This window comes from Manis javanica, chromosome 2 (genome assembly GCF_040802235.1).
Source record: "Manis javanica isolate MJ-LG chromosome 2, MJ_LKY, whole genome shotgun sequence".
In the NCBI taxonomy this organism is placed as follows: domain Eukaryota; kingdom Metazoa; phylum Chordata; class Mammalia; order Pholidota; family Manidae; genus Manis; species Manis javanica.
In genome coordinates this window covers 32,430,113-32,443,851 of record NC_133157.1, presented here as the reverse complement: position 1 = coordinate 32,443,851, position 13,739 = coordinate 32,430,113, and the positions used below count along the sequence as shown (strand labels likewise).

General features: G+C 47.9%; 1 protein-coding gene and 1 non-coding gene across 5 annotated transcripts in view; both read left to right on the top strand.

The window, feature by feature from the left end:
* The window catches only part of TMOD1 (tropomodulin 1), a 93,537-nt gene that overhangs the window by 41,184 nt on the left and 38,614 nt on the right, over nt 1-13,739 (top strand). For all 4 annotated transcript variants that reach the window (XR_012127234.1, XM_073227289.1, XM_073227287.1 and 1 more), the window contains exons 5-7: nt 8,248-8,337; nt 9,223-9,353; nt 11,076-11,183. Coding sequence is in view for 3 of the 4 variants with exons in the window: in XM_073227289.1 (XP_073083390.1) it covers nt 8,248-8,337; nt 9,223-9,353; nt 11,076-11,183 (329 nt within the window). In the remaining variant the exon portion in view is untranslated. The remainder of the gene's footprint in view (nt 1-8,247; nt 8,338-9,222; nt 9,354-11,075; nt 11,184-13,739) is intronic.
* Nucleotides 5,729-5,919, top strand: LOC118970185 (U2 spliceosomal RNA). The gene has a single exon (XR_005057976.1). It is a non-coding gene; the product is annotated as a U2 spliceosomal RNA (small nuclear RNA).

The following is a 13,739-nucleotide window of genomic DNA, read 5'->3' as shown; positions in this document are numbered from 1 at the left end:
GAAAGAGGGAATAAAGGGGGTTAGACCGGAGCCTGGGGCAGCTCAGGTTTGGGAGGTTCTCAAAGTCTGGAGCAAAGTCATATGATTTCACAGCTCAGAGAGCAGGGTTTTCAGGCAACTGCCCCCAAGTCTTACTTTTGTACAACACCCTCCGTCTTCATGTGTGTTTCTGTGTTTTCTTCACAAACAACCCCGAGAACTCCAGAAGGTGGCTTGATATCGAGCCCTTTGCCACTTGCCCTTGCCTGCTTCTTGCGGTCCAGCTGCTGCCCCACAGCCCCATGTCCCATCCCCAACAGGCTCAGCCCACTGCACATACCCTGCAGGCCCCTGTCCCTCTGTGCTCCCAGGCCCTGCAGGGTGGGTGGCCTTTTTATGCTGCAGACTTGGGGGCTACTGACCATCACCCAGGTGGTGACAGGAGGATGGCTGGGGTGGGGAGAGAGACTCAAGGCAAGAGAGAGTGGGAGGGGAAAGATGGAGTCAGCTGCGACTGTCTGGCTGTGACAGTGAGGTCTGGGGAGGAGTCAAGGAAGGTTCCAGATTTTTAGCTCCAGAGACTAAAAGGATGTTGGTGCCATTAACGAAGGTGGGTGTATTATTCTACACGGGCTGCCATGATAAAATACCACAGACTGGGTGGTTTAAACAACAGAAATTAACAGTTCTGGAAGTTTGAAGTCCAAGTTCAAGGTGTTGGTGGGTTTAGTTTCCTCTGAGATGACCACCTCTCACAGTGTCCCTCTGTGCACATGTCCCCTGGTGTCCCTTTGTATGTTCTCATCTCTTATTATAGACACATCAGTCAGATTGGATGGGAATGCACCCTCACAGCCTCACTGTCACTTAATCACCTCTTTAGAGCCCTTATCTCCAAACACAGATATAAACCCTAAGGTACTAGGGATTAGGGCTTCAACATATAATTGTAGAAGTATAAAATCCAACCTTTAACAGTGGGGTAGGAGCAGATTTGGGGAAATACTGAGTTCAGTTTGGAACCTTTGAAGTTTAATGTGCTCCCCAGATAGGAAGCTCTCCAGAGGGGGCCACTTGTACACAAAAGTCTCAAGTTGTGCAAGGGGTCCCAGTGGCATCATCAGCATAGAGATGTCGGTGTCATTAGCATTGTCAAGCTCCAGGCAGAGGGCATGACAAGAGTGGGGGCCTAGGGCTCTAGGAAACTGCACTGGCCAGGGTAGAAGCCTTTAAGAGATGAGGAGTGGAAATGGGACAAAGATGCCCCAATGGGGGCCAGTTGGCCACAGATGCACTGGGAACCAAAGGCCAAATCAAGATGTGCAGAACCTGATACAAGAGTAGGGAGAGAGAAAGAGGGTTCAGGGCTGGCTGGGAGACTCAGAGGTAGGCGAGGCCAGAGGCCAGCTGAGGCCACCAGTCTAGGGCACTCAGCTGGCTGCAGCTATCATGTCCTCCAGCCTCTCATGGGTATGGTGCCTGAGTCCTGATGGCATTTATGCGGGGGGCAGGAAAGGACGTGGCTTTCATCTGCAGTGGGATCATGGAGGAGGGGTGGTGAGAAGACTCATGTATGCACAAGGGTGATCGTGGGTGGCACTGGCCACAGCCAGGTTGCAGGAACCCACGGAGTGAGTGGGGAGAGCCAACACATAGACTCTGAATGCAAACAACTCTTTCTTCAGGAGGCAGAACATTTGGGAAAGGTCAAAGGGCAGGGGCTTTAAGGGTGTCAGGGCTGAGAGAGGAAGGCTTTCATTTTCATTATAAAGTATGGAAGGAGTGAGTATTTCAACCAGATGGACACGGATCACAACTGAAGGAACCTAACTGGTTTACTTTGCCTACAAGTCAAGATTTTTTGTGAAAAGCCACACAAGTCATTACTACATCCTACACTTATGTGCATGTATTTCAGTGGAACTATTCTGCTGATGAGGGTTGTGGGGGTCCCTTAATGGTGCAGCTGGGAGGTAGGTGGGGGGCACCTTAGCCCAGCATCTACCACGGACTCACCCTGGAGCTGTTTTTGTACTGGTGCCTCCCCTCCCATCACCCTCCACTCCATGACGTCACTCCCCTCATTCAGCAGCTCGGAGGGATTATCAAATGACTCCACTGTCAGAACCGCCCATTCCTGCACCAAAATAGAACTGCAATATTGTGCTAAGTTTCTGTGTTGATTTCTTAAAACTGTTTCCATTTTTGTTGGCGTGACTAATTATTATTATGTGCTCATGATACCATACCCATTCGTTGTCCAGAGGGGAGGAGGGAGCTGCAAGCGGACACCAATGTCAGCTGGCTGGCCTTGGGTACCGGTCGTTGCCTATCAGCCATTTGAAATGTGTCAGTGTTTCTGGGGAAGGAGGGACTCAATAGCTGTTGACCACCAACTGTGTCCCAGGTGCAGTGGGACTTGCTTCCACTACCTCGGGGCATTTGTTGACCACAGCCAACAGAAGAAGTGAGCGTAATTGTGCATGTGTATGGACGGAGGAAGTAGGCAGGGTGAGGGTAAATGCCTTGCCCACAGGGTTTGAACCTAGGCAGCTTCACCATCCAATGCAGCCCCAATAAAGCCCCCCAGGTGGGGAGATGGACACAAAGCGTAGGCAAGAGCAGGTGGCAGCCGGGCCTAGGGGAGTGTTGGGAGAGGCTGGGCAAAAGCAGGGGTTCAGGAGAGAGGTCGTGGCATTCAGAGCATGGGGGGATGTAAAAGGCAGACCCAGGTGAGGCCAAAGACTGAGGTGGATGGCGGAGCTGCTCCTGAGAATGTGGCTCCCCTGGGAGACCAGCTGTTCCTGGTGCTGGATCAGAGGCCGAAATGACTTTAGGCGTTCTGGCCGGAGGCAGCAGAAATCAGAGCTGGGCGGCTGCAAGGAGAGAGGCCAGGAGTCGTGGAAAGGCGCCACACGAGATGAGGGGGGACATCCTGTTGGAGTGCTGGGTGTGGTGAGCCCATGGTGGGGCGAGGTGTGGAGCCAGGAGTGTGGGTGACGCATGAGTGAAAGGAAAGTAGGGCAAGGAGGGCACAGGGTCTGTGGGTCATCGGTACTCCCAGGCCGAGTGTTCCCATGAATTCAGCCCTTGTTCACTCGCCCACACATTCCACAGCCAGTACCCAGGGCCTCCCTCTGTGCCAGGCTACTGAGGAGCCCTGGTGAAAGAATTGTAGGTAAAAAGCCCGGTTCCTGCCCTGCAGAGCTGACATCAAACTATTAAATGAGCTGAGTGTCAAAGCAGCAAAAGGAGAGCGCGTGCGAGAGGGCGGCTAGCTTAAGTGGTGAGGCCGGTGGGGATGAGGGTAGAGACTGAAGCTGAGCCAGAAGGAAGACGCGTAGGGGTGAAGGGGGCTGGGGTGGAGGGGAGGTATCTCTGGCAGGGATGTGGCTGGGAAGAGGTGGCGTGACCACCCTCCCCCCAGCCACTGGCTTTGCAGGCGCGCTCACAGCAGGCTTGGCAACCGGCAGTGGTAGGAACACGCAGGAGGGCCCCCAGCAGGTGTGTCACCAACTCAGCTGTGGCTCTGCAGGCAAGGCCTGTGAACTCTCATCTGTTTGATTACCTTCTTGGTGTACACCGCCCACACACTCATCCATTCACTCATGGAGTCAGTGTGCACTTTTTAACTCCTACCAGATGCTAGCAGGAATCAAATCCAGTCCCTGCCTTTGAGGGGTCCAGGATGTAATGAAGATGACAGACCGAAAAACATAAATTTCAATTACACAATTACAAATGCACAGGGTGGTGAGCAGAACATCTGAGCAGGCCCCTCACAGTGCTGGGTTCTTGGCATGTTACCTTGGGATGTAGCCCAGAGGCCACTGGGAGTCAGCTGTGAGCACCTGGCATCATCAGTGCCTCCTCTAGTCAAGGCTGTGATCCTGGCCCACTGTTAGGGACCCTTCAGGTGGGGCAGGACCCAGGAAGGATTGGGGTAGGAGACTCACCGGCCAGAAGGGCCAACCCCCATACCACCCCAAGGGCAACCTGACCCCTAGCCACTGTGACTGTAAGAGGCAGTCCTAGCCAGCCCACGCCTGGCTCCTGGCATTATTTCTTGTCCTCAGGCACCTGTTCTCCTGTTCGCCAAGGGTCAGGGTGCGGCTTATCCAAGAGCTGTTCCACTGCACCTGAGTTCTGGGCTGAAGGGAGCCAGTTGCTCCCACCTATTCCTAGGATGCAGGAAACACCCTCCTGCTGTCTGCCCAGAGCCAGCCCGAGCAGCTGGCGCTGGAGAAGCCCAGGATGCATGCAGCTATCTCTTTGCATCCTGAGTAGAATTACAGAGTGAACCCTGCCAAGGCAGAGGAGGATAGAGAACTTAATGTTCTTTATCAGAGTTCAAAAATAGTCCTTTTTGAGTTTTGAGGAATATCTAGACTAAAAAAAAAGAAAATCACTTTCCCTAGTGCTAAATTAGCCTTGTCAGTATCTGCAAAGAATGAAGCTGCAGGCAATGCTGAGATGCTGTTTTCCTCCTTCATTCACTCCTGGTGAAGTGGCGTGCAGAACCAAGCCAGGGGAAAGTCATAGTTTAGTGCCTAAGGTGGGTGGCTTGAGAGCCCCCAGGCATTCTGCCCAGTGGAGGATATTTAGCTTGGTGCCTCCCCACTTCCTTCCTTACCTCCCTCCCTTCTTGGAACCTTGATTTCCTCTGAACTGCAAAATGGTTTTATTTTTCCTTATGCCTGTATTGTTTGTATTACCTCCTACGATATATATTGTCTGTCCTACTTCCAACATCAAGGGGCAGTTTCAGAGCTTTAGAACTGCTGGTTAGAACTTAGCATGTAGAAGAATGGGTGGAGATATTAACTAACTTAGAAGCCAGTGGAGTCCTTGCTGAACAGTCTTTGGCAAACCATTTCCCTGTCAATCCTGCTGGAAAAGTTGGGGGCCAATGGCATTGCCCTGGATGTTTGTTGTAAAAAATCAGACAGAAGAAAAGATGAGATGTTTTGTGGTTAAGCCCTATATGAGGTAAGAGACCAGTGTTCAGATGCACTCCATTTTACAGGTGAGAAGACTGAGGCCCCCAAACTGGAAGTGACCTGGATGAGGTTACCCAACAAATTAGTACCAAGGTCCAGACTGGAGCTCAGGTCTTCTTCGTCTGTCCCCTGGTACTTCCTTGTAACCCTCCTGCCTCTGCCCCCATTTCCGGACCATTCTGTGAACCTGGCATGGGCACAAAATGCATCTTCCATATTCCACCTCTCTATACACTCTAAGCTAGACCAGCTGCCCCTATGAGGTATGGCTTTCATGATTCCCAGCACCTTTCCAAACTGTTTTTTTAAACCTGGAATTCCAGCAGCAGCCCAGAAGCACCTCTCCCTGTGTGGGAGCTGGAAGAGCATCTCCAGAAGGTGACCTGCAGGGATCTGATGCACCTGCCACAGACTCAGGCCTCAGCTCCCACTGCCCACGTAGACATAGCTTAAATTAAAGCCCAGAGAGCTCAAAAAAACGCAGATGCCTCTCTCCCTAGCAGGTCTCCTTAGTGATGAGCAGGCGATTCTAATTTTAGCAGAGAAGATTCGTAGAATGTGCGAAACAGGAGGGCCTTTGCAGTCAGCTCCTCTGTGGTTCTCAGCTGCCACTGAGCATCAGAATCATCCAACAAGATGAAAAATATATCTCCAGAGATTCAGATCAGTTGCTCTAGGAGGAGCATTGATATTGTCTTAAAGCTTCTGGGTGATTTATATGTGCAGCCATGATCAAGAAGCAGTGGTCAATCACTTCTTGCCCTTCTGGCTAAGATCAAGTGTAGTATCTGTTCTCATCAGTTTAATATCTGATACATTCTCTATCCAAAGAGAATATATTTAATGGATTTTTGGATCAAGAAGGTGGAATAAAAGCTTGCTCTGTCCACTCCATGCACTGACCTGTCATTGAAGTGCCTCTGGGAATGGTGCACACACACACACACACACACACACAAACAGTGGTCTTGTGTCACCCCTCATTGCACAGAGGAGGCTGAAGCCCAGAGAGGAGTGGAGACTTACCTCAGGTCACACAGCATCCAGGGCATAGTCAGGACTGAAAGTTTGGTGTCGTGACTCTTCATTAAGGGCTCTCATGTTGTCCCTCTGACTAAAAATCATGTCTAATGAAATGGCTAGGGGAATAAAAAAATCCATCAGCAAATATTTATAAAATAGTGTATTCTGGAAGAGGTGGAAGAGAGGTAATGTTCTTCCCTGATCTTTGAAAGCCCATAGTCCAATTAAGGAAGCACACATGTGCCCTGATATCTCTAACACTGAGTAGACTATGTGCTGTGATAAGGACACCAGGTTCCAGAGAGGGAGAGAGAAGAATCCAGGAGGACTCCCTGAGGAGGGAAGCATTATTCCAAGTCTTGAAGGACTAGGAGGTGGAGCTGTTAGGTCTAAAATAGGATGCTCAGTTGGATTTGAATTTCAGATAAACAACAAATAAATTTTAATCTAAGTAGATCTCAAATACTGAATGGGACATACTTATACTAAAACATTATTCATTGCTTATCTGAAATTCCATATTAACTGGATGTCCTGTACTTTTATTTCCTAAATCTAGCAACCCTACAGGAGGGATTTCAGCAGTGCAAATGGAGAGAGACTCACCAGAAGAGACAGGATTGGCAGGAGCAGGAGAATGCACTGTGCTGTGACTGTCAGTGTCACTGGAGCAGAAAGGGTGTGGGCGAGGGACAAGGCTGTGCAAGCAGGGCCAGCCCAGGAAGGGCTGGTGGGTCACAAGCCGCCATCCTCCCACGAGAACAGTGGCAACAGCCTTCCCATCCCCCACGTCCTTCCCTCCCATCTGTCATCAGTTTTCCACACACAGCCAGGGCAACAGTCACAGAACTTGAGTTAGACCATCTCACTCCCTGCTAAGGCCTTCAGTGGCTACCCAGGCCACACCTAGAAAAGGACATCCCAACACTTTACCTCAACCTAGAGGACCTCAACCTAGCAGAACCCAGCCAATCATGTCTGTTTGAATAAAATCTACTCCAAAGGCTTGTTGTGAGGATTCAGGGGGATAGTGTCAGGCAGAGTTCTCAACCTGCACTGCCCCCTGAACTCAACTAGGGAACTTTAAAAAAAAGCAGGTGCCTGGGTCCCACCCCCAGAGATTGTTGAATTGGTCTGGGATAGGCCTGGGCATCTGGAGTTTCAAAAGATTCCGCAGTGATTCCAAAGTGCAGGCAGGCTGTGACTCAGGTACCCTGTATTCTCTGGAGCAAGCGCCCAGTGAGAGAGGCTGTCATTGCCTCTACCAACTTCATTTCTGTCCCTCTTCCATTTCCCCCTCCCTCCACGGCCTTCCACTCTCTGAGTCTCAGGGCTTTCCCACCTGCCATCCCCTCTGCCCAGAATGTTCTACCTCCCTTCCCTAACTTGGCCAACACTTACTTGTCCCTCCCATCCCAAGACCCTCCCTTCTATTCTCCTGGAGCACACTGAACGTTTTCCTTCACAACACTTACATACTCTGTGCTCATGTTTCTAATTGTGTGGGTACCTGCTTAGTGTCTGTCTCTCCCCAGCAAACTGCAGGCTAATGGGCAGGGACCCTGTCTTTCTTGTTCCCTGCTGTCCTGAGCCCCATACATCACGTTGGCACTCAGAAAATGTTGAACATATGAATGGATGAAAGAATGACTGAGCACGGGAGTCATGTGGTGAGATTTGCATTTCCAGAAACACCTTTCTGGCTGCTCTGCACTGAATGCTGGTCAGAGTAGAGTAGGAAGATACTGAGACCAGAGATTACACAGCTATGGTAATATAGCCAGGAAATGATAGGGCTTCAGTCAGGACAGAGGTGAAGGAGTTGGGGGTGGGAAGGACAGACACGGTGTGAGGAGGGTGGGGACTTTTGGGGGGTGTGGTCACGTGATTGAGTTTCTACCCTGAGGGCACAGGCAGGCCGACAAGATGGAAGGTGCCCCAAAGTAAGAGGCTGTTGCCAGGAAAGATGAGTTCTGTTTCTGCCAAGTTGGGTTGGTCATGTCAGTGGGCCATCAGGGAGACACAGGGAATCTGAGGCCAGGAACCAAAGAAGCCTAGGTTGGGTATACAGATTTGAGAGTCATGTAAATAGAGGCAAAAGTAAAAATCAAAAAAAAAATTTTTAATTTCATGCAAGTGTTTCTTGCCATTTCTGTGAGCAAAAATTCCTGGGGTGTGGCATGTCCATGCTCAGGAAGCTCTTCTGTCAGAGAGGCAAGTCATGGCCCTTCCCCTGTCCCCGCAGCTATCCTGGGCATGCACACGCTCATGAGCAACCAGCAGTACTACCAGGCCTTGGGCAGCAGCTCCATCGTGAACAAGGAGGGACTCAACAGTGAGTACTCAGCCCTGGCTGCCAGGCTTCACCACCCGCCCCTGCCCCAAGTGAGGGCGGCTTGGAAGTGAAGGCATTCTCCCGTTCTTGCTTCCTCCACCTGCTCATACTCTCTGGCTCACGGCAGAAGTGTTAGAATTTTATGCAGCCAAATCTATCCACCTTTTCCTTTTCTATCCTGGGATCTGTGTCTTGTTTATACCAACATCCTAAAATATTCTTCTATATTTACTTCTAAAGGTTTTAAAGGTTTACTTCTTATATTCAACTTCTTAATCCACCTGGGGTTCATGTTTGTGTGTGACATGAGAGGAGATCAAACTTTCATTTTTAAGTAGATATCCCGTTGTTCCAACACCATTCTTAGCAGAATTCATCCTTTCCCCACTGGTTTGGGACTCCATCTTGATCATAAATTTCCACACGTCCCCATGGGTCTGTCTCTGGGTGCGTCTTCTGTTTCATGAGTCCCCTGTCCTTCCTGTGCCAATATTGCAATTGCCCCAAGCTGGCATTTTGGCCCCAAAGAGAAATGAGGGTACCAAAAGAAAAGTGATCCCTCCTTTCGCAAGGCTTACACATTTCTTTACCATCCAGGCTTCATGTTATCCTCACAAAAGCTCACAGAGGTATAATGACTGTTCATGCTCTACAAACGAGGACAAAGTTAGAGAGATCAAATAATTTACCCTGTTCTTTCAGAACGTCAAAAGCAGAGCCCAAACCTCAGGGCTTCTCCCAATGCGCCATCCCTCCTGGCAGACCCCCGCAGGCGTGGCCTCAGGCCCTGAATCCTGCCACTGCTTCCTTCCACAGTGTCCTTGTGTCGAGGCGGAGTGATCCCCCCATTTCTGTGAGCCACTTCTCTTTTGTCCATTGCTATAGGTGTCATCAAACCTACACAATACAAGCCTGTGCCTGATGAAGAACCGAATTCAACAGATGTAGAGGAAACACTGGAGCGGATAAAGAACAATGACCCGAAACTTGAAGAGGTCAACCTCAACAACATCAGGGTGAAGCCCCTTTACTTCCCTTCTCCTGTGGGTGTGGGAGAGCCACGCCCCCTGGCACCCTGCTGCCAGCAGTCTGGGCTTGGCTGTGCAGAGAGAACAGGGTCCAGTTTGGGCTCTGGGTGCTTCTAGATCGGGAATAGGGGCAAAACTTTGCAGAGGAGTGGACAGTGTAAATAAGAACATCCCTTAGTCCTGGTTGCTTTCAGAAAACTGACATCAGGCCCAGATGGTCACCACTGGCCAACCTGGCTGTGACTCTGGAAACCTGCCACGTTATTTTCCAAGATAAAAGACAGACAGGCTCTCAAGGGTGGAAAAGCCCAGTGCCTGCCAGGCTCCTGGGGCAACCCAAGCCCTGGGAGGGGCCTACTCCTGAACTACCCCTGCTTCTGAGTCATGGACATAGTCAGGCGATGCTACAGCCCTGAAAGGGAGCTGTCAGCCCAGATGTCCAAACACATGTCGCCAGCTATGGCCCATGTCTCTCCAGATGTTTCCCACATGAGCCCCAAGGGCAGAGGAGGGACAGATGGACAGGCAGTCCCACCCTGGACAGGCTGTAGGAGGAATTCAGAGGAGGCCAGCTGCCTGCCCACCTGCTCAGCCAGGAGGCCAGTGGGATTAGTTCAGGGAGGGGTGGGGGTAAGACAAGAAGTGGGCCCCTCACTCCCCGGCTCCTCTTTCCTTTCTTCTCCACTTTCTTTTAAGTGGCTGCCAACCCCATGGCACAATCAGATTGGAAACCTGCTCTCTCAGTGTTCTACTCCACCTGGCCTCCCCCCTGCTCTGCTCCCACGAGGAGCTAAAGTGACACTCTGAAATGAGAGACCAGTAGAAACACAGCCAGGTTCTCACTCAGGTGCCTCCCTTATCTGCTCTGTGCCTAGTGCCCTGTGCCAGTGTACCCCTGGGCAGTGAAGCAGCTTGGAGTGGCATGGGTGTGGAACTGGCTGGGGGTCTGCTCTTCATCATGGGACCTCAGGCAAGGGCTGGGCCCTCCCCAGGTCTTAGTTTCCCCTCTGCATGGGAGACAGTTGGACTAGATCAGTGGTTTTCACCTGTAAAGATGAAAAAGTGTATGCCAATGCCCACCCCCAACCCCTTCCCACTCCTTTCCCCTACTGCCCCCACCCCCACTACCAAGATTCTGATTTTATTGGTCTGGGGCAGGCCCAGGCATCAGCAATTTGTAAAAGTTCCCCAGGAGCTTCTGATCTGCAGTGGGGCTGAGGCAGATACCTCTTAGAGATCATCTAGTGCAAACCCACCCCTTCCACAGACCTTGGTTTTCTAGAGAAGCCCAGAGAGGGAAAGATACTTCCCCAGAGTTACAGAGCAAGTCAGAAACATTTCCAATTGCTGGGGTGGAAGCCAAGCCCCTGCCTCTTCCTCCAACCCGAGTCCTAAGCTATTGGCACAACACCTCTGCATCCTCTGCCGTGATTTTTCCTTCCCCTTTGTTTTCTGCAAACACAAAGAGAATTGTGGTTTCTTTCTGAAATTTTCAGGGAGGATTTTCTCAGTCTACATACTAGAAAATTCTCCCCAAATCTCAGCCATTGGAGCAAAGCCAGGACCCTTTGCCCACTCAGCTTTTTGGTCAGACTCGCTAGGCATCTGGCTGCATGTGTGAGAGGGTTACTGCCCATCTGGCTGTCCCGCCCTGCCCCCACCCCCACCCTTCGTGGGGCTGCTGCTCACCACCTGCCTCTTTCCCTGCAGAATATCCCCATACCTACCCTCAAGGCATATGCAGAAGCCCTGAAGAACAACCCGTATGTGAAGAAGTTCAGCATTGTGGGGACACGGAGCAATGACCCTGTGGCGTATGTATGTACCTTTCTGTTCTGCTACATTGAGAGTGCGGGCCATAGAAACAGAGTGCTTGTGGCCTCAGGACTGGCTGTATCCACTGAGGAGCCCCATGTGGTCTGGTAAAAGGAACTGGGCTAGGAGCTAGGAGAAGACATGGACAGAACAGCTATTACCTGGCCACATCTATACATTATCCTACTTAATCTCCACAACCGCCCCTGATTTTCTCTTTGCAGATGAAGAACCTGGGGTGCAGGGAGTTTAGGCAACTTGCTATGTCCAAAGTTGCACAGCAAGAAATTGGTGGAGCTGAGATTTAAATGCAAGTCATATTGATCCTAAGGCCAATCTCTCTTCACTCAGCATGTCACCTTTGGACAAGTCCTGCTCTTCCCTAGGCTTCAGTTTCTCTATATCTAAAATCATTGTCTTTATCAGTGGATCTTGATGATCAACTTCCTCTTTTTGTTTTTACCCAAAGCTTAAAAATATTGCTGACCAAATTAAATTATACTTATTATGAAGTAGCCATCAGCCATCAATTTTTTTTTTAAACATTCAAAACGTATTTATTGAGAGTCTCTCTGTATCCAGCACTGGATTAGACTCTGGGAATAAAACTGTGACCCGGCTGGTCACAGCTCCCACTTTCATGAATATAATAATGGTCCATTTGGCCAGGTAGGCAACCAAAGGATAATAGTACAGCGTGATTACTCCAATACTAACGGCAGGTAAAAAGTGTAAGAATTAGCTTACCCGGGATGGTAATTAACCATTTGGTAGCAATTTGTTGATATCTGCAAAATAACTCAATGGGATTTTAACTGGGACTGCATGAATGTATAGATCAAGTTGGGAAGAACTGACATCTTGACAATTTGAATCTTATCCATGAATGCAGACTATCTCTCTATTTGTTCTTTGATTTCACACATCAGAGTTTTGTAGTTTTCCTCATGCAAATCTACATATTTTGTTAGTTTTATACTTAAGTATTTCACCTTTAGGGGTACTAATATAAAGAGTATTGTGTTTTTAATTTCATATTCCACTTGTTCATTGTTGATCTATAGGAAAGTGATCGACTTTTGTATATTAACCTTGTATTCTGCAACCATGCTATAATCATTTATTAATTCTAGGAGGTTTTTGGTCAATTCTTTCAGGTTTTCTACATAGACCATCATGTCATCTGTGGACAAAGACAGTTTTATTTCTTCCTTCCCAATGTGTATGCCTTTTATTTCCTTTTCTTGCTTTATTGCCTTAGTTAGAATTTATAATCTGATATTGAAAAAGAATAGTGAGAAGGGACATCCTTGCCTTGGACCTAATCTGAGTAGTAAAGGTTAAGTATGATGTTAACTATAGGTTTTGTATGAATATTTTCTGCCAAGTTGAGGAAGTTCCCCTCTTTTTCTAGTTTACTGATAGTTATTATTATGAATGGGTGCTGATTTTTGTCAGTTGCTTTTTATGCATCTCCCTGAAATGATCATGTGGGTTTTTTTTAAATCTGTTGATGTGATGGATTACATTATTTTATTTTTCAAGTACTGAACCAGCCTTGCATATCTGGTATAAATCCTATTGGGTCATGGTATATAATTATTTTTATACATTGTTGGATTAAACCTGCTATTTCTTTGAGGATTTTTGCATCTGTGTCATGAAAGATATTGATCTATAGTTTTCTTGAAATCTCTTTGTCTGGTTTGGTATTAGGATTAGGTATTACCATTATTTGTTCATGCCTCATAGAAAGAGTTAGGAAATATTCCCTCTGCTTGTGTTCTCTGAAAGAGGTTGTAGAGAACTTGTATAATTTCTCCCTTAAATATTTGGTAGAATTCACCAGTGAACCCATCTGTGGCTGGTGCTTTCTGTTTTGGAAGATTAGTTAATTATTGATTCAATTTCTTTAAGAGATAAAGACCTGTTCAAATTGTCTATTTCTTCTTATGTGAATGAGCTATGTCAAATCGCATCTTTCAAGAAACTGGTCCATTTCATCTAGGTTACCAAATTTGTGGTCTTAGAGTTGTTCATAATATTCCTTTATTATCCTTTTAATTGTCATGGGATCTGTAGTGACGTCCCCTCTTTCATTTCTGATATTAGTAATTTGTGTTCTCTCTTTTTTCTTTGTTAGCCTGGCTAGAGGCAGATTTACTTTATCTTTTCAAAGAACCAGCTTTTGACTTTATTGATTTTGTTTTCAATTTCATTGACTTCTGCTCTAATTCTTATTATTTACTTTCTTCTGCTTACTTTGGATTTAACTTGCTCTTTTTTTTTCTAGTTTCCTAAGATAGAAACTTAGATTATTAATTTTAGATCTTTTTTAAACTATAGGCATTGAGTGCTATGAATTTCCTTCTAAGCACTGCTTTCATTGTATCCCACAAATTTTGATAAGTTGTGTTCTCATTTTCAGTTAGTTTAAAACACTTTTTAATTCCTCTCAAGATTTCTTCTTTGGCCCATGTGTTATTTAGAAATGTGTTGTCCAGTCTCCACATATTTGGGGATTTTCCAGTTATCTTTATTCTACTGATTTCTAGTTTA